This window comes from Taudactylus pleione, unplaced genomic scaffold (assembly GCF_031769625.1).
Source record: "Taudactylus pleione unplaced genomic scaffold, aTauple2 ptg000095l, whole genome shotgun sequence".
NCBI lineage: Eukaryota > Metazoa > Chordata > Amphibia > Anura > Myobatrachidae > Taudactylus > Taudactylus pleione.
In genome coordinates this window covers 5,698,957-5,719,378 of record NW_028284497.1, presented here as the reverse complement: position 1 = coordinate 5,719,378, position 20,422 = coordinate 5,698,957, and the positions used below count along the sequence as shown (strand labels likewise).

At 44.3% G+C, this 20,422-nt stretch overlaps 1 protein-coding gene across 7 annotated transcripts in view; it reads left to right on the top strand.

Moving 5' to 3' along the window:
• Positions 1-20,422, top strand: part of ADCY4 (adenylate cyclase 4) — a 91,901-nt gene that overhangs the window by 15,657 nt on the left and 55,822 nt on the right. For 6 of the 7 annotated variants that reach the window (XM_088469928.1, XM_088469931.1, XM_088469932.1 and 3 more), the window contains exon 2: positions 7,739-8,105. In XM_088469928.1, coding sequence (XP_088326054.1) covers positions 7,923-8,105 — 183 coding nt within the window. In that variant the 5' untranslated portion in view covers positions 7,739-7,922. Of the gene's footprint in view, positions 1-2,361; positions 2,925-7,738; positions 8,106-20,422 lie in introns of those variants that run through there. The other variant, XM_088469926.1, reaches the window with a different exon arrangement.

The window sequence follows — 20,422 nt, the reverse complement described above, 5'->3', positions numbered from 1 at the left end:
CGCACAAATGATTAAAACAGAAGAGGTCGACCATTTGACTTCTGCTCTGCGGGAGGTTTCTGTCCTCCCTGAGCTCGCCTTAGGACACCTGCGTTATGGTTTGACAGGTGTACCTCCCCAGTCAAACTCCCCACATGGGTTTTTGTTATTTTATCCATAATCCTTACCCTAACTCTCCCCCTAGTGCCTAACCATAGCTGCCCCCTTCCGCAGCCTAAGCCTCTGCCAAGTTCCTAAACCTCTATGTCGACCTGGTTTGAGTCAACAATTTGTGTTGACCTTTTGAACATGTAGTCATTTTAACTGTCGACCATTTGACCTTGACAACCTATCTAGACACTGTAGATCAGTGACCAACCTCGGTCCTCAAGGCACACGAACAGTCCTGTTTTTTTCTTTTTTAAATTGCAGTTTATAACAAAAAAATAGCTGAGTAATACTGGGTCGGGACAGTATTTGTTAATTACCCCTTTGCCGACCCAAACACTGCCAGTATGCTCATGCACAGTGGAACTGAAAGCCTAGACTATGTAAAAAGTTTCAATATCTTTAAAGTTTACACATGGAAAAATATGTTTTTCCTGATATGGCGATTACAGGAAAAGTATTGCGGGGGTGCTTGTACTAACGCAATTCTTATTACATGTTTCTCCAGAGGCATGTTACTGGTAAAACGCTGAAAATCTTAATGCAAATAGGGGTTTATGAAAGGCAGTAGCAACACTCTTTGATGTATAGGTCAAAGCGATTAAAAATAACCCTATAATCAATAAAAATACCTGTTTTCACTTTGTCATAAATATGCAGGCTAGTCTTTAAATATGTATAAACCACTTGGTGATCTTTATAGCTACCTAGGTCTGTTGTATACAGCTGCTTGCTACCTCTAGGACCTAGATTCATTAGCAGGGTTCACACTGGGCGATATGTCCGTTGTTCAATCGGATGGCTGATATATCACGAGCACAACGGCGGGTGTGTACCCCCGATATATCTGGGAACAACATCGTTAACAGACATATCGCGTCAGCTGTACAGTACAGCTGGTGGCCGATATATCTGCAGATATATCGGCACATCTGGCTCTGTGTATGGGCGGTCGCCGACCACCCGTACACAAGCTGCAGAGGCCTGGCGGTGATTGACATCTTAACTCGGCAAGCAAAATCAAATGCCCGCCCAGTTGTGACGTCAGCAGAACGATTGGTGTATGCACTTACCAATCATTAGTCGGCCAGTGTGTACTCAGCTTTATTGTGCAGTACATGTACCATAAGGGGTTCCTCAGACAAATCAAGGGTAGTTCAAGCTGCTAAATATAACATTCCATTAGTAGTAATTAATAAAACATAAACTAATCAGTTTTTTTTTTTTTACTTTATAAGGAGTGGCTTGGTAAAAATGTACTCAGCTGAAGGGGTGCTTTAATAGCTGTGTACACATAAAGGAATACTTTGCATAACTTAGTGAGCACCCTTCAGGACAAATTGGTAAATATTTAGGGCCTGAATCAGAGGTGCATGTTATTGCAGCCCTGTCTTTTGTTGCAGCCTATGGGATTCTATAGAGACTCCCACAGGCTGCAGCGCTAATCAGTGAGGTGCGGTCAGGTGAGGGAGAGCCTTTCCTGTCATACTTAGGTATACTCCAGAGTTTTGACTATAAAATGTATAAGAAAAATGTAAAGAAAATATAAGTATCTTCTTTCTATTATTCTAATCATTTTTATAGTCAAAACTCTGGAGTAAAAAGTGTATGGCAGGTGAGGCACTGCCTCCCCATCTACCTTTTCTGGACATACCTGATCAAAACACACCAAATTTCCAGCACTATATACTGCTGCACCTTTGTATAATGCCCGCATGAACCCTTGGGTTCATATATGTATCTGTAAATCTAGCTCTGATATTAGCCAGTGCTTCCCCTGCCATTTACCAGACCGCACGTCACTGGCGCTAATCCGCCGCTGTGCACATTAAGACGCACCATCGAACAAAGCACCAGCCCTGAGAAGTCGCAGAATTTCTGTCTGAATATTGCTGCCAGAATCAGTGCAACTGTGGCAAATGATACAGTCGCTTACCCAGAAACGCACCCTCCCCAAAAATGCTTATGTCTGCATCCAAATTCACTCTGCGGCTTTCTGTGGTAATTATTGCGACGCATGCGCAATGCGTCTCAGACGCAAAAAGACGGTTGAGAAGCCCTGATCTAGGAATTTGGCTTTTCAGCACCTCTAGGACAGCAGCAGCAGTGAGGCAGCCTGGGAGGGTGCCGCACTGTAACTGTCAGAGCACATCAACCGCTAGAGCTGGAGCCGGGGGTATACGCTGCACTGCCTGACTGACAAACATTTCATTGACTAGATAGAAAGTTAGAAACACGGAGCTGCGAGCAGCCTAATGAGGAGAGCCAGGATTGTACAAGTCAGGGAACAGAGAGCATTTGATCCCTAGCAGCTTTATCTCAGCAGCAGCCCTCCCTCATTATACCTCCCCAGCTCCTCTCCAAACACGCCGAGACTACTCAGATCAAAGTTCCCTTCCGTCCTTGTATCTCCAGGTACTCGCCTGGGACCAGCCCCCCTCCCAACGAAGCGAGTCACCGCCTGTGCCCCCGCTTCCTCCCAGTCACACACGGCAGCAGTGCCCCGGCTAAGACATGGCAGGCAGGCAGTCACTGGTCTGACCCTGTGCTGTGCTGGGCGCTGAGGACGGTGTGTGGGGCGGGATCGCCGGGCGCCTCTCGCTGCTGATCCTCGAACTTTAGTCTCATCACGCAGTAAACTCTCCGCCCGGTTAAAGCTCAATTAGAGGAGCCAAAGGGCAATACCATTACCTGGTGCAACCACACAGCATGGGCGAGAGCGACTGCCTGTGCTGCTGGCCACACTGAGGGGAGGAAAGAAGAGACTCCGGATGGAGGCGAGTATTTGGGAGCAGGGGTACAGCTAAATCCTATCATTGGATCATTTCCAGGGACACGTTTGGGGTTTATGTAATTGTGAATAAGAGTACGGTAAGAGCTCTCTCTATCTGCTCAGTATTTATTACCCTATATAAAATGCATTCATATAATGAGGGTATAACATGTCCATGTGGGCGCAGATCCTGCTTCTGCTCAGGTGGCTCAATCAAATAATAGTGATTAGCTCATTTGTCTGCTAGTGCTGCATTACTGAGCTCATTTTGTCAACCTTTGAACTGGACTAGTGGTTCCCAACTCCAGTTGTCAAGTACCTCTAACAGGTCATGTTTCTGGATTTCTTTAAACGTGCTGTTGAGCTAATCTATTTTGCAGAGCTACTGGTACTTATCCTACCTGCTTCCATGGACAGAAATCCTGAAAACATGATCTGTTGGGGCAACTTCAGTGCAGAGATTGAAAAACACTGGACTAGACTCTAGTTCAGAATTTCTTAATTTATTTCTAATCTCAAACCCCTTTTTTGTTGTTAACCACAAACTACCAATAGTAGTATACAATTCTATCATACCCCTTTTACACCGGAGCTAAAACCCGGGTTTTTGAAGGGTTAACCCGGGCAGCTCCCTGGAGTAAAAGGGGAGAGAGTTGGATAGCCGGGGTCGAGTGACCCGGCAATCCAACCCAGGTAACTAGCAGGGTTTAACACTGGCATAGCCCGTGAAACCCTGCTGGGAGAACAGCGCACTCCGGGTCACGATGACCTGGAGTCCGCTGCTAGCTGGCCGATTGGTCCGGCTTCAGTGGCACTTGGAGATGACGTAATCTCCAAGCGACCACTTTCACTCCGCAAAAGCCGGGTCTATGCAGACCCGACTGCGGTGTGAGCGGCGCTGACTCTGGAATATCCCGAGTCGGCGCCGGCAAAATTCCGGGACTGATCCGGATAGGAACTTTGTTCCAACTCCGGGTCAGACCCGGAATTTAGGTGGAAAAGGGGTATTAGTCATGCTTTAATATTTTTTTAATGTTAAATTCCCATGCGGATGTTGTATAAATATTTCATATACATAATGCAATATTCTGTTATTTTGTTCTCGTTTTACAAGGCTAAAAAATACTTTGCGTCTGTCAGAGGTACTATTGTCTAGATTAGCCCGCACGTGGCTTCCCCAGTGCTGGTCTATTTTTGCAGTGGAAATCTTTAATTGCTTATTTCCTAGAATTCAAATTTATTTCCATCTAATGTCTTGGCAGGTAATGGTCAACTATAAATATTTAATGCTGTGGAAATGGCAACTAATGGAGATATAGGCCATAGACAAAGTGAAGGATAATTAGGGGATTGTTATGGGTTCAGGGAAACCCACCTCTTGCTAACCTAGATGGATATATACACACACGGTCACACGGGGGGACAATCAGGTAATGATCGTTATCTGGCCATCCTGCATGTGTTGGATGATCGTTATCGAGCATCCAACACATGCATTAACCCATTAACGACTATAACGACTTGCGATTAATGATCGCGGGTCCCTATAGTAAACAGGCTAACCTGGTCGATATCGACCAGGTTGGCCTGCATGCACGGACGATGGTCCATAACGACCATTCGTTCCCGCGCATCGACCATCGTTTGGGGGGCAGAAACTGTCAGATTTTAACGATAGGATCGTTACAGTTAAAATCTGAAAGGTTATCTGACCGTGTGTACGCTGCATTAGAGATATCTAGGACATCCCTTGTTTAGAGTTGCGCAATTCAGCCGTGGATCATTTACATTTTCCAAAATATATACAATTTTGGATCATTTAAACAATTTGTTTTTAATCAAACAGATTCACACTTGCTATAATCAAAATAATTTTTTAATATATAAATAAATAGTGTTTTATAATATAAATGTTTAAAAACAGAGCAGAATATTTAGAACTACAAGTTCAGATCAGGGGCCTATAGAAGATTGTACTGTGAACATGTTCAGAGCGTTTTACCGTGAAATTGAATCTCTAAAGCTGGGCATACACTGTTTAACATTTTATTTGAGAAGCTGAAACTCAACAGATATCGTGGCCATACACGATCAGATATTTCACTGCGTATGGACAAGATATCTGCGTTCCTCCATGGCTGGATTTATTGGTCAGATCATCCCTAGGGCCAGTAGTAATGGCCAGTCCCCACGACCCAATTTTATTATTTGCATTGTTTGGATACAAGCCCTCATTTGGCGATTGTCAGTTTAATATAGTAATAAAACAAGCCATGAGCTATTACATTTTGTTCTATTTTTTAATTATTTATACATATTTACCAAGGAGGACCGTTTACAGGGGCAGTCTGCGCATATCCTGTGCATGAATACTATACTAAAGATGGTGTACAGTACTGTAAAGTAAACATAATTTGTAGTTACTGATACATTTTGGACTGATATTAATAAAGCAAGCATTCTAGTGACTGTCTGCCCCCCCAGCATGTGGTGCACCTAGGCACATTGCTAAGTTCCTTGTGGGAAATTCACCACTGGTTCCTCTCCTGGAGAAGAAACATTTCCCCATTACATGTCTGTGAAGGAACAGGAGAAATGTCGGGCGGCAGGGTATACACTGCCCGAGGAGGTTGACCAACTCTCGGACGTGCTGGGTGATTTCAGCATGTCTGACAGACCGGTAATTATTGCTCAATCGTGGCAATACACTGTATAGTTATCGGCCCAATGATCATAGGCATTATTGGAACGTGTATGCCCAGCATAACTGGTTTGACATTTTTGTGCATATCTTCTCACTATGAAGTGAGTGTTTAAAAGGAAGAGTTGTGTACAGAGAGGTTTCTTGTCCTTGATTTGTTATTATATTTGACAAGACCCTGTAATGTGTGTATTTAATCCAAGTACCACCTACTGTGTATAAATTACAGCCAAGTAACCCCATATCTTTTTAAATGTTGTGTTGTATATGTTTTTATCGGTGCAATAAAGTTATTGGACAGGTGGAAAAACAGCCCTTGAGTCTGTATAAAGTAGCTTTATGGGTACACATACCTCCCTTTATAATTGGTGACCAATGCAATAAATCATTTGTAGGAACTTAATCTTGCCTCTTGTTTGATCTAAGTGTATCATAAGGCTGTTCTTGGAAAATGGTTCCATGTTACAGATTTCTAAGGTTATACACTGTGCAATTATGGGCCTGATCAGCCAATTATTGACTGATTGGGCCCTTAATTGAGCAGTAGATGACTGCACCAAGCAGCAATTATCACTCTGACGGGCATGAGAAATCTTCTAGCAAGCCTAATAGATGTAATAATTACTGCCTGGATCTGGCAGTGAATAGTCCTCTTACCATCAGACAGACAGTGTAGGGCAATGCCAGATAATTGGTCTGGCTGTCTGATGGTGCGTTTGATCTCACAGTATGGCCAGTATTAGAAATAAACCAAGATGCTGCAAAAGTCATGGAAGTTGAATCTCCCTGTGTCTGGACAATCTTCAAGCTCAGCAATTCTGCAACATGGCCGTTTTGTGCCGAACTTGTGACTTTGCAGTTATCAGAATTTAGATTTGCTAATAAATCTGATATGACAAGGGTCAGTTCATTTTGCTCTGTGGTGTGACGGAAGCACAATAGTGGAAAAAACCCCAGGGGAACAAAGAAATGGTGCCAGGAATCCGAATGGAACAGAAGCCCACAAAAATGATGGTGTGTGGGGTATAGGCAATCAATAGAATACCATCTAGTTTTTTTGTTGCCACTTATAAAAACCTGTTGATTTCATTTTGTATCCCCTGGCAATGTTTATTGGTCAGGTGTCACCCACGTGTCATGAAGGGGATGAAGAGAAACAGAAAGGAAAGAGGACAGTGTTGGAATGGGCTACAAGCCAGTAAATTAGGCAACAATTTTTAGACATAAGTGATCAGATGTGTCCTCACTCGTCTTTGCTGCAGTTGCGACAAACAGCCCCTCAACGCGCTTGGTCCAGTGAGACAATGCTAGCACCAGGTGTCTTTTTTTTTTTTTTTTCTGTGTGTTTTTTATTTTTTTATTTTCAGAAATGCGATGAGACTAGGACTGCGATTCAATTGTTTTAGACGCCCCTGCTGGGAATCTATACGAATAGGCGCCCGACTGAGCAATTCAATAAGTTTTCTGTGTGTGCGCTCAATAGTATTTAACGTAGGTATAAGCACCTGGTTTAGCTGTGTGGTTAGGGCACCCAAACAGCTGTATGGGCGCCCAAAAATATAGACTTTGGACACATTTTTTCTCGCACCCCAGGAAGCTACTAGAAGAAATGTGTCCCCTGCAACTTTAGGCGTCTGAACTGAGCAACAATTGAGTTGCTCAGTCAGGCACCTATTCATATAGACATCCCGAAGGGGGGTGTCTAAACCAATTGAATCGCCCCCTAGGATGCAACAGGAGACTGTGCTGAGTAATTTGATATGTAACACTGGTATATCTGTGTACAACGGAGTCTCTGAATCAGCATGGGATGGGCTACGATGCAGCGGTCGCAGCTTTTTTCCACAAGTTCCGTATACAGACTCAGTTGCAGACAGATATACAAGTGTCATCAGCACGGACTCCTGGTGCGTCCTAGTCGCATCACATTGAGACTCATTTTCGGCAAAAAAGATGCCATACGCTAGCGAAGTTGCACGGGACCTGGTGGCTCACTCATGCCAGTCATCTTCTGCTGTATTGAGTCTAGATGAGCAAGGACATGTCTGTATTTAGAAGATAAAACAGAGGAGAAATGTGAATGCCTTTTTAAATCTCTAATTTTCTTTCCCTTTTAGATCCTGTTTTGTTGTGAGACTACTTCATTCGGAATCTTCCCAACATCATGTTGTGTCTATGGAGGCCTTACAGCTGTGTTACTGGACTTTTGTGATGGACCCTGAATTATGTTCCATGCTTTTATACCTGTACTCTCGAGCACCAACTTGTTCCAGGAGCAAAAGACACAGATAGTCAATACAGATGCCAGAGAACAGCAGGGCTCACTTGGGCCCTAATCTCCAGCGATGTACAAGTGAAAAGGAAGGTCTCTTCTATGAGACATACTACCGTCTACGTCAGCAGTATCCAGTAATCCTGCTTCTGTTGCTCATCGTTCTGGCAATATGCTGTGCGCTCATAGCTGTCACCTTCTGCACCAGCCGGGTGAGTGGAGCATTGCCACTTTATTTTACATCCATAGACTTGCGCTATGCAATGCTTTGATCTGCCGAAGCCGATTTAGAGATATACTTATTTTGTTACCCATGTAGGTGAACTTCAGTTAGGGGGTATTTTTGAAAAGATTATGCTGGGCTCACGGCCTTGAACCTTTTAGGGACACTTCGTTTTTAACACATGCACAAAAATGTTTATTACATTTGTTGTGGATGGTCATATGTCTCTTATGCATGTCTAGCATTCGACATGTCCTAAATTGTTAAATTGCACAATCCCTGCATAGTGATTTCTTACAGAAAATTGTTAATGTGAAAATATAGCATCCAAAGATAATTGATTTGTTGCAAAGCAGTTGAAGATTAGTTTGGATTCTGTACTTTTTTGAAGACCTATACCAGGTCAGTGGTCTTATTGTTGTTACAAAGCTATTTCCATAATTGTGTAGGGTTTATATTTATTTTAAACATTCCAGAACACTATAAACTCTACTGAGGTGAATCAGGAGATGGAAACGCCGTCATCTATTTTATTTTTTATCTTAACCCATTCACTGTTAAAAGAATGGTGGGACTCTTCCTTCAGATGTACATTTAAATTTCTAAGGACAAGCTCCACTCGACCTTAGCACTGTAGGAGATTGAATGAAGCTAAAAGTAGATATGCCTCTATTCCTTCTTCTTGCTGTTGCTGCATATTGGATGGGGCTGATCTTGAGGACTAATTATTCTTACACATTTTATGCTTTTCGTTCATAAATTTTTCAAGTGCAGATTTAATCATGAAAATGTATGTATATAATTCTGAATTTTCTTCTTTTTTGAAAATAAGTATTTATTGGTCATAGTTAGAAGCACCTACTTGCTTTTAGATTACACTCTTACAATTGTGAATGAAAATGCTTTTCTTTTTGCACATTTCCAGATGATTTCCTTTGTTGTGTTAGATTTTTAATTTTTTTTTTAAACCTAAGTCTTCTGAAACCCCCCCCCAAAGATATATTGTGTGTTATGTGCGGGTATTATACAAATAAATGGCTGATATTGAGGTTGGAATATGACAATTGCAAAAACTGCCAAAATAGCCTAAGCATAGGGGTGAGTAAGTCCTCAGCAGTGAAGAGGTAAATACACTGTAATCATTCTCACTCGGTACTGGTACATTTGACACTTGTCACTGTGCTGCTACCAGAGGATGGCTTTGCTCTAACCAATTAGCTAATGGTTTACCTATAGTCAAATCAGCTGGAGTCAGACAACTTGACCTGTGTTCACTGGATGCTGGCTGCAGCATGAGCTGGCTTCAAAGTAATGATTAATAGAAACTGAGATGCATTTATTCGCTGTGGGTGCACAAGCTTGTGTTTGGCAGATGGCACTGGCCGTATGAACATTATCCTGTAACATACTGGGTTATTAGTATATGCTGGTTGTTAGACCGCTTCCAATGTGTACCACCTCACAGTTGACCTTTTGTGCACAACTTGTTGATTATTTGTGAAAAAAATGTTGGTTACTGTACATACAGTATTGGATACATTTGTCGGCGTATCATTAAAGATAAGACCGGGAAAGATTTACCATTTCTGATTATATAATTAGATTGGTTGATACATTTGCTTTGTAAAGCATAAGTCAGCCAGGCTGGTGATCTGGTGCATGTGTGCGGATCATCAGTGGGCGGTTATTTACCTGCTGATGTCAGCAACCACTGTACATAACTTTGCTTTTACAGCTGGCTGGGTCTGTTGCCAAAATGACTATTGGATGCCTTTATGAAGACATGACTGGCAGCTAATATGTGCTATTTAAAAAGTAAGTCATTGTCTGCAATGTCAAACACAGTGTAGGACCTTTCTAATAACAATACCAGGTGCTCCGAAAGTCGAAACTGCGGGTATCACACATACCTGCGGAAATGAGTAAGCCTTGTTGCTATAATTTTTAGAGCATATGAAAAGTCAAGTATAAATATTATGCTAACATGCTAAAGCACACACTGCTATAGTTAAAGGAGCACTCCCAGTTTTAAAACTTTTATAAACTTCTGCTTAGTGGAGCCAAGAGTACCGCATGCTGAAGCATTTTTTCTGGTAGAGTTATATCAAACCTTGGAGAGAGATAAAGTGGAGAGCAATAAAGTACCAACTACTCAGCTCCTAGCTGTCATTTCTTCTTCGGGGTCCATGGGGTCCACAGCCATTACGTTGGGGTTATGAATCCCGGTCACCAAACAGTTAATACAAACGAGCTCTCTGCTTCCAGGATGCATTGGGTTTCCTCCTCATATACCCCACCTCCTGCCTCAGGTAGCCAGTTCTTCCTGTTTGGTGTGTTCACCACATAGACAGTGGGACTGCTGGAGCAGTCCTGCAGACGAGTACAAAAAAAAAAAAAAGAGAGTTTTACTCTATCTCAGCGGGTGGTCTGAGCTGTCCTGGAAGCAGCCTTGCGTCTGATTGGAGGCGCATCGGCCACGCGCTGCAACTACCTCCTCTGGCGCCGCACCGCTATCCTTGGCAGGGGCTTTCTGGCCCTGGACTGCAACCGGATCAAGGGGATGGCAGGTAAGCAGGTGGTCGCGGCAGTCCGGCCTCCGGCGGTGAGACTGGCTGGAGGCGCGCTGCAGTCAGGAGGCATGCGGCTTGTTCTCCTAGCCTAGACCGCCGGGATTTGATGTTCCTGACCAGCCGGGGCTTGTGGCGGCGGCCAGGTCAGTTTACCGGGCAGGTCCAAGCAGCATAGGGGAGGTATGCTTCCCCGGCGGCCCCTCCCCCAATCCACACGCTAGTTCAGTCCTCTGGCGCAGTTGATTGTGGATTGTTCCTCCCAGCCTCCATATAGGGCAGCCAGAGTGTATGTCGGTTGCTCTCTGAACGCTGCTCCTACAAGAGGGACGCTGGGCAGTCTCCCTGTATACCTTGCCTACTGCTGGTCTAGGTTTTTACAGGGCTCTATCCTACCTAAGCTGAGGCTGATTATGGTAGTGAGAGCTTATATGCATATGGCTCGCAGAGTATTTATGCATGACATGTGATTGTTGTTTATGGATACTGTTTCTTCTGTAAAAGAACTGTAATTCCTGTATACTGTCACTGTCTCTCCCCTTCCCTTGCTACAGGTGTGTGGGTTGAGAGTAGAAAGCAGCACATATACCCTCAGAACCAGTGGCATAGTGTTATGTCTAAGGAGTCTGAGGGTCAGGTGGCGGGAGCCCCGTTGCTGATATCCTGTGTAGCCTGCAAGGCAGGTTTGTCCCCACAGGACTTTCTACAGAATGGGCTTTGTGGGAACTGTTTCAGACAGCCACCACACCAATTAAGTTTGCCTGTTTCAGGCCCTGAACCTCCTTGGGCATCATTGTCTCAGGTTATGGCTCAGCTGGCGGCACGGCTGGCTGCCCCGGTACCACCGGTTTGGGGTTTGCAGATGCATCCTATGCCCATGATGTGGCCGCCTTGGATGGACCCTGGTGCTGGTAAGGTTATGGCATCATCCTCAGGGGTTTTTCAGCCTCAGGCTGTCAAGCCAAAGCAGCCTAAATCTAGGCGCCATGTACCGCCTTACATGGGTGAGTACTCGAGTGCCTCCTCCGAGGAGGAACAGGCACAGGACTTTTCGCAGGAGTCTAGCTCCGAGGAGGGTGATGATCATTTCCCAGTAGCCGATGTCCCTTTTCTGATAAGGGCTGTAAAATCGGTGTTAAATATCGAGGAAGGGGATCTTCCGCTTAGGAAAGCCCCCCTGTTCAAGCGCCAAAAAGTGGTTAAGGCAGATTTCCCAAAGTCTGAACATTTATCAGAACTTATGGAGGAAGCCTGGGTCCGTCCGGATAAGATAAGCCATTCTTCTAAAAGAATGGCGCTTCTATATCCTTTTCCAGCAGAGGACTGTGCCAAGTGGGAGAATCCACCATCAGTTGATGCGCATGTGGTACAGCTGATTAAACGTACCACTTTGCTAATCCCAGCAGTTTCACTGAAGGAAACCACGGATAGGAGACTGGAGTCTTGTCTCAAATCAATTTTTTCGCTGGCAGGAACGGCCACCCGCCCAGCTATGGCCACTGCCTGGGTAGCAAGAGCTATTGAGGAGTGGGCCAAAACTGTAACGGAGTCTTTACCAGATGCCTCTAAGGAGCAACTGGATATGATCTCCTTTATTAGAGAAGGAGCCTCTTATTTGGGTGATGCCGCCTTGGATGCAGGGATCCTTTCCTCTAACGTTTCAGCTGAGTCCGTGGTGGCACGTAGGATCCTCTGGTTGAAGGATTGGAGAGCAGATGTCTGGTCCAAAAAGGCCCTAGAATTTCTTCCATTCACAAGAGGTGTTCTCTTTGGTCCAGAACTGGACAAAATTGTATCCTCCATGGCAGCCTCAAAGACGGCAGGTTTACCCTCAGCAACCTTGTCTAAATTGCGGAGGGCGTCCTTTCGGGGGTTTCGGCCGCAGGTCAAGGCCAAAGGTCAGCCCTCAGCGAGATTTCCACCAAGAAAGGCAGGACCCAGGAAGCCCTGGCAGAACAAACTTCCTTGATCTAGGGTCCAGGATAAACCAGTGGCCTGATGGGACGGGCCTCCCCCTGGGGGATCCCAGGGTGGGGGGCCGACTGCTTCGGTTCTCAGAGCCCTGGCACCTCATGACGGAGGATGCCTGGGTTCGGGGAGTTGTTTCCCGAGGGTACGCTCTGACGTTTTGGAGGACTCCTCCTCAAAGGTTCTTTTGTGTAAACCCGCAGGTGGGTTCAGAAAGAGCTTTGGCCCTTCAGAAGGCTATACTTGCCTTACTAGCATCAGAAGTAGTGATTCCGGTGCCAGAGAACCAGTTCCGAGAGGGGTTTTACTCCAATCTTTTCTTGGTTCTGAAACCGAATAGGTCATACTGGCCTATTCTAAATCTGAGAGAGCTCAACAAATTTGTTCAAGCCCCCGGGTTCAGGATGGAAACATTGCGATCAATTGTGTTGGCAATGGAACAGAGGGACTATATGGTGTCCCTAGACATACAAGATGCCTACCTCCACATACCAATCACACAGGCTCATCAAAAATGTCTTCGTTTTGCGGTAGGGGAGGAACATTTTCAGTTCCAGGCCCTGCCGTTTGGCCTGTCCACAGCCCCTCGGGTATTCACCAAGGTGATGGCAGTGATGATGGCATGCCTCAGGCGCCAAGGCGTCAGGATTTTGCCTTACTTTGATGACCTCCTGTTGCTGGGGCAGTCCCCACAGCAGTTACAGGATCATTTGAGGCTGACAGTATCATGTCTGTACAGTCACGGCTGGATCATAAACTGGCAAAAGTCGTCACCCTGTCCGGTACAACAGATGTGTCATTTGGGAGCGAGATTGGACTCAATCAGTGGTGCAGAGAATATATCTGCCGGAGGAGAAGATCCTTGCTCTACAATCACGAATACGCAGGTTGCTTCGCAACAGGCAAATATCCGTTCTAGTAGCCATGCAGGTCCTGGGGTCGATGGTGGCCACCTTCAGGATGGTGGAATACGCTCAATTCCACTACAGACCACTGCAGCAATTCATTCTGTCTCGCTGGAACAAGGATCATCGCACGATCAGGTCCCAGCTGCTGCATCTCTCTCCAGAGGTACGGTTGTCCCTGACCTGGTGGTTGCAGACAAAGCATCTCAGGCAGGGTCGCCCCTTTTGGGTGTCGGATTGGACATTAGTCAAAACCGACGCCAGTCTTCAAGGTTAGGGGGCGATGACGGGGTCACACACTTTTCAAGGAAAGTGGTCAGTGACGGAAAGCCGGCTACCGATAAATATCCTGGAACTAAGAGCTATATTCAAAGCTTTCGTGCAGGCTCAGGAAATCTTAAAGGGCAGGTCGGTACAGATACAGTCGGACAATCGCATCGCGGTCGCCTACCTAAATCATCAAGGGGGCACGAGGAGTCGGGCCGCCTTGGCAGAGGTATCAAGAATCCTGGTATGGAAAAGACTCATCTGCCCACGATATCTGCCGTGTTCATTCCAGGAATCCTGAATTGGGAGGCCGATTTTCTCAGTCGTCAAGAGATAAATGCAGGGGAATGGGCCCTACATCCACAGGTTTTTCGGAACCTTGTGGACAGGTGGGGTCTACCAGAAATAGATCTGTTGGCATCAAGAAGGAACAACAAGGTCCCAGGTACGGATCCTGGACAAGAGATCCGAGAGCCGAGTTTGTAGACGCACTGACAGTAAAGTGGCGTTACAAGCTGGTATATCTGTTTCCCCCGTTTGCTCTTCTGCCCAGAGTGGTCAGAAAGATCAAACAAGAGGGCAGCACCGTCATATTAATAGATCCGGCGTGGCCGAGACGGCACTGGTTCACAGATCTACAGTCTCTCTCCATAGACACTCCATGGCCTCTGCCATTGAGACCGGATCTGTTGCTACAGGGTCCCTGCTGGTACCCGGATCTTCATCGGCTATCTTTGACGGCATGGCTCTTGAGGCCTCCGTCTTGAGGGAAAAGGGGTTTTCCGAGTCTGTTATACGGACGATGCTGAAGGCATGGAAACCATCCTCAGCCCGTATATATTATAGGGTTTGGCATACTTTCTTTCAGTGGTGTGAACTGAAAGGGTATGATCCACATAAATTCCTGATATCCAGAGTGCTGGATTTTCTTCAAAGCGGTCTGGAAAAAGGGCTACGCCTGGCCTCTTTAAGGGTACAGGTGTCCGCTCTTTCAGTCTGGTTCCAACATAAAATTGCTCTGAGACCGGATATAAATACCTTTATTCAGGGGGTGTTGAGGATTCAGCCTCCCTTCGTTTCCCCAGTTGTTCCGTGGGACTTGACTCTAGTTCTGAAGGTTTTACAGGCTCCTCCGTTCGAGCCTTTAAATTCAATAGACATCAAGTGGCTAACAGGCTCCTCCGTTCGAGCCTTTAAATTCAATAGACATCAAGTGACTAACAGCAAAGACGGTATTCCTCCTTGCTATGGCATCTGCACGTAGAGTGTCGGATTTAGCTGCGCTTTCCTTCCGGGAGCCGTTCTTGATATTTCATCAAGATAGAGCAGTACTACGTACTAAGGAGGGTTACCTTCCGAAAGTGGTGTCTAAATTTCATATTAATGAAGAAATAGTAATTCCAGCATTTCCGGGCACAAGTCTCTCACAAGGTGAGGCTTCCCTGGATGTGGTCCGTGCGTTGAGAATTTATGTTAAACGCACGAGCAAATGGAGGAAGTCCGATTCACTTTTTGTGCTTTATGGTTGTCATAAGCGTGGCTGGCCAGCCTATAAACAGACACTGGCCAGGTGGATTCGCATGGCAATTTCATTGGCTTATACACAGGCTGGTATGCGTGTGCCGGATTCAGTGACGGCACATTCTACTAGGGCGGTAGGTCCATCATGGGCGGCCCGCCGGGGTGCTTCTGCTGAGCAATTATGTAAAGCAGCCACATGGTCTTCCATCCATACCTTTGTAAAATTTTATGCCTTTGACACTTTTGCCTCTCAGGATGCCTCCTTCGGGCGTAGGATTCTCCTTTCTTCCGAGAGTCAGGAGCGTCCCCGCCTGTAGGGTTAGTGCTTTGGGATATCCCCAACGTAATGGCTGTGGACCCCATGGACCCCGAAGAAGAAAATAAGAGTTATGGTATAACATACCTTTTGTTAACTCTTTTTTTCTTCGAGGTCCCTGGGGTCCACAGGACACCCACCCAGACGCACCTGTAGTTCTGGGGGAGGTTTTTCCATAGTTTCTTCTCTTGAGAGTCTGGACTCGTAAGTATGGGTCTTTTCTTTCTTACCCTTTGTTTGTCTCTGCCTGCTTGAGCTTGGTAACGAACTGGCTACCTGAGGCAGGAGGTGGGGTATATGAGGAGGAAACCCGGGGCATCCTGGGAGCAGAAAGCTTGTTTGTATTAACTGTTTGGTGACCGGGATTCATACCCCAACGTAATGGCTGTGGACCCCATGAACCTCGAAGAAAAAGAGTTAACAAAGGTATGTTATGACATAACTCTTATTTTTTCAAACACAGCCTGTAAAATGACAGGAGCTTATTGGTTGATATTTTGTCTTTCTCCACTTTATTTTTCTCTAAAACTTGATACATCTCCCCCTTTAAGTGTGTTTCTATATAAAAAAAAGTCTCGGCTTAATTAGCTGGACCAAAGTGTAACCAGCCAAATATGTCTGCCTTATAGGTGTTGTGACCACCATTAATACGTACAGACAGTAGTGAAGATCGATGTTTCGAGATATATATATATATATATATATATATATATATATATATATATATATAAAAGAACGTTTTCAGGACAATAATGTAGCAAAATAAAATAAACTGCAGTCACAAATAGATACTACTTAACCCGATCTAAATAGAGAAGATACAAACCCAGTGAGTGACCGCCGGGACCACGAGGCGCTCAAAAATTACGTCACACAGTCTCCCAGCAACACCAACTGTGGCAAGCTCGCTGTCGCCTGGCAACCAGTGACACAGCCGTGGTGCTAGATGCCTGCATCCCGGTAGCACAAATACCCCATTTAATGCCAATGTTTCAGGGGAACTGTTTGTAGTATTATGCCTAAGCAGTACCAGGTCTTTACATATCTTATAATGGAGTTTTGCATTTTTTAAATCCTCTGAGTGCCACTGTTTTTTTGAACCACTGGACTGTATGTACTGTAAGCCTCCATTAAATAAACATAAGTATGATTTCAGAAGTTTATTAGTGTATTATATGTTTAAGTAGGTAGTTTACTCAAAGAAATAGAAACATCGGTTAATATCGATGGACTAAACAATGTTTTGTATCCGATGTTAAAGACATCAGTACTTTCAATGTTTTCTTTCGATGTCCCATCCCTAATAGGAAGCCGAAAGCTTATGTGCTTGCAAATTTATATTGGTTCATGCAGTCCCCCTCCCATAGGCTTCATAGGCATAACCGACATTGCCGTTGCTTCACTACTATAATTCTATGTGCAGTTCCTATGTTAATTTTATTCACTAACAACTATTTTAGTTTATAAATAACAAAGTATTGTTAGTACATAAAATGCACATTTCAGCTGTGCTAAACTATGGCCATATCTAACCTAATAATATAAATTCCAGCTCAAGCATTGCAAAGTACTAAAATTAAACAAAAAAACCCCCATGCAAATATTGCTCTAAAAATAGCAAGCTTGGTTTATTTTCATAAATGCAGCCTAGTGCATAATTGGTGATGGGATAATAAAGGCAGTCCTGCTTCACCTACTTCTATTCTACTTAATAATTGCTATTCAAGTGAATCAAAAAGTTAAAATATGTTTCTTTAACTGATTCGGCATCCTAAAGGAAACAAGTTCTGACTTTGCGGTCTCTGCATTCTTTTTGTTACGTGTTCTGTTTTGTTTTTTTTTTTTTTAGCTATATATTCATTGGAACATTGATTGCATGGTTTTACCCTTTTCAGTTAGTACGGTACAGAGTTTTTAAAGATGGCTGTTCTGTTTCTGGTAATGTTCAGCAAAATGCACCAGCTAGCAAAGTCAGTATTGGAATATATTTTGGCATAACTCAATATTCATTACACCATATGTACGTAACCATATAGTACAGATCCTACTGCACAGGCCAAATCACTTGGTTCCATCGAATACAATTTGTGTGCTTAGACAGTGAGCAAACATGGGGAAATCTGTCAATGTTAACAGTTAAAAATATCTAATCATTGACAACCATTCAGGTGTTGATCGAGATCAGCGTCTTTGTACACACAAATGTTGCAACTTGCGGACAGTTGGGTCTGAAGTCTGGCTGTCAAAATCACAGTGTGTAATGTTATCTGTAAAATGAAATTAAATGTTCTAGACAGCTGGATTCAGTGCTACCATGTAGTGTGACCCCACCCCAACCACACTGTTTGTTTGGTCTATGGTATCAGGAATTAAATAAGCACGCTAATCCATGTATACTCAGTGGGTCAGACTACATCTGGGCTGCACATAGAAATCACTGAGCAATAGAGACTACACAAATATAATGCTAAACTAAATCATTGATAAACCAGGTTGAAATGATTTCACACCCACTGCACCATGTTCTAGCTGTCATGGCTAAATTTCCCCCCATTACAGCACTTCTGAATAGCGGTGGAATGTAAGAATACTGGCCAGATTTTAGGTGGAATTCTGTCTGAGCTACAGCAGCCTCTTTCTGTATCTTGCTCTACACCAGGGACTACCCAAGCAGCTTGAACCATGACTAGATAGAAGTCCTGATTATCCTCTGCAACCACTAATTGCGTGGGATTTACAGTACTCTAGAGAGTAATTTATTCTTTGAGAGAGAGATAATTTTTTCGGTTTGATTTTTGTTAAGCATTTTACATGCCATATATTCTTTGTCCATTTTTTTTTTCAGGAGTGATCATTTGTGACATCTATTGTTCTATTACAGGGATGGGGAACCTCCTGCCCATGGGCCGTATAAGGATGCTTCAGACAGTCACACCGCTGCCCTTACAGCTCCCTGGAGCATCCTGAGGTTGCTCCAGGCATTGCTATAATCACCGGTGATTGTGGCCCTGCCCCCATGTGACGACATGTGGAGGGGGCGTGACCTATCCGGTCCCGCAAATAATGTTATATATATCAAAATGGCCCTCTGCAGAAAAAAGGTTCCCCACCCCTGTTCTATTGCATAAATGCTTACCATTAGTGCTATCTCATTATTTCTTTACTGCTGACTATACATTTATTGATAGTTCCTTCTAATGTCTGTAATCAGATCAAGCAGGTATACTAGTAATTTAAATACATATTAGTAAAATATTAGTAAAATATCTTTTTTTACACCACCAGAGTGAACACAGCGCACAAATAACACAATTTTGTTATAGGATTGCCAACAGAATAATATAATGGAATTTCTACAGAATACATACACAATTTCAATCCTCTAGAAGAAGTGGCCCAGTTGTAGTGCTCACATATTTTTTTATTGAAACCCAAGGTGCGTGCTCCAATCACCTAGTGCAGTGTTAAACCAATCTGGAGTCTTGGGTCTTTGGACCATCTCCAAAAGGAGAAGTGCACCGTTTCTTGCCATCCTCTTGAAGCTAAAAGGCACCGTTGAGGGGAAAAAGGAATCTTTGGGTCCCCCTTCACCGAAGCTAGGGGGTCCTCTTGACATCCCCTTTCGGACGAGAGTGTAAAAATTATCCTTGCCTTGGCCATAAGGCAAAGGTGTCCTACATCACCAGTGCCTTTTCAGGCCCCACTGGTTCTGGCGGCACCAGGGCCACATAGCACCTTGAGCTTCAAGCAGACGGCTTCTTGGCCAGAGGACCAGGTGATGGCCAATCGCCTACAGGCGGCACCTTTAAGCCCCACAGCGTAGATGAGCATCTACACCTGATCTTAGCCAAAAGGCAGAAAAGTTGTAGATTTGACATCTGGGATATCCATTCTAGCAGAAATATGGATCTGTAAGTTTGTATTCTTTAATGTCAGGGTTTACAATAGGTTTTCTCTTTCACTCACAGCAAACTGTACAGGGATCAAAAGTTTAATATCACAACTAAGGCACAGCGACAGACTAGAACTACAAAGGAGATAAAGATAAAGAGAAACATTCCACATTCATCCTCATGCACAAAGTAGAAAAATATTTCCTGAGCCTAACAATGTTTCAGAGCGTTTAATGATTCATTAGGTGGGATATGAATTTGCCTATTGGAGCCACCTGTGACCTATTATACCAGTGGGGACCAGATACAGCCAGTCATGCAGGACTGGGAGTCTTTCTGAATGTTCACAGTATACAGGCAGCGTAGTTCATTTAATTACAAAACAAAAATACAATATACTCTGATGATGAATGGGTGCCAGTAGCTGTGGAAAGGTGTCTCTGGGGAGCTTCAGAAGCCATAGACATGCTCGACATGATGTGTCCAAGTTGAATAGAGGGTGTGATTGCGTCCCAATACAAACAAGTTGAATGTTTGAAGATATGAAATTAATAATTACTCTGTCCCAATTTGCACCCCTTGGGAGGCTTGTAAGGTATATTAAAAGTTGCAAGGCACTCTGGGCAATAAATTGATATTGTGCCATTAAAACTGCACTGTGCCTCTCTTTGAATCCAGCAGTGTGTCTTTGTGTGTGTGTGTGTGTGTGTGTGTCTGTATATATACAGTACATGCCTCCCTACATTTTCAACATTCTCTTTCTTATTAATCCACATTATTGTTGCTTGTTGTCTTCATTTCAGTGAGCTGAACCAATACAGTAAATTCACACACAGAGAAATAGGGAGGGTGGGAGGGTGAACCAGATC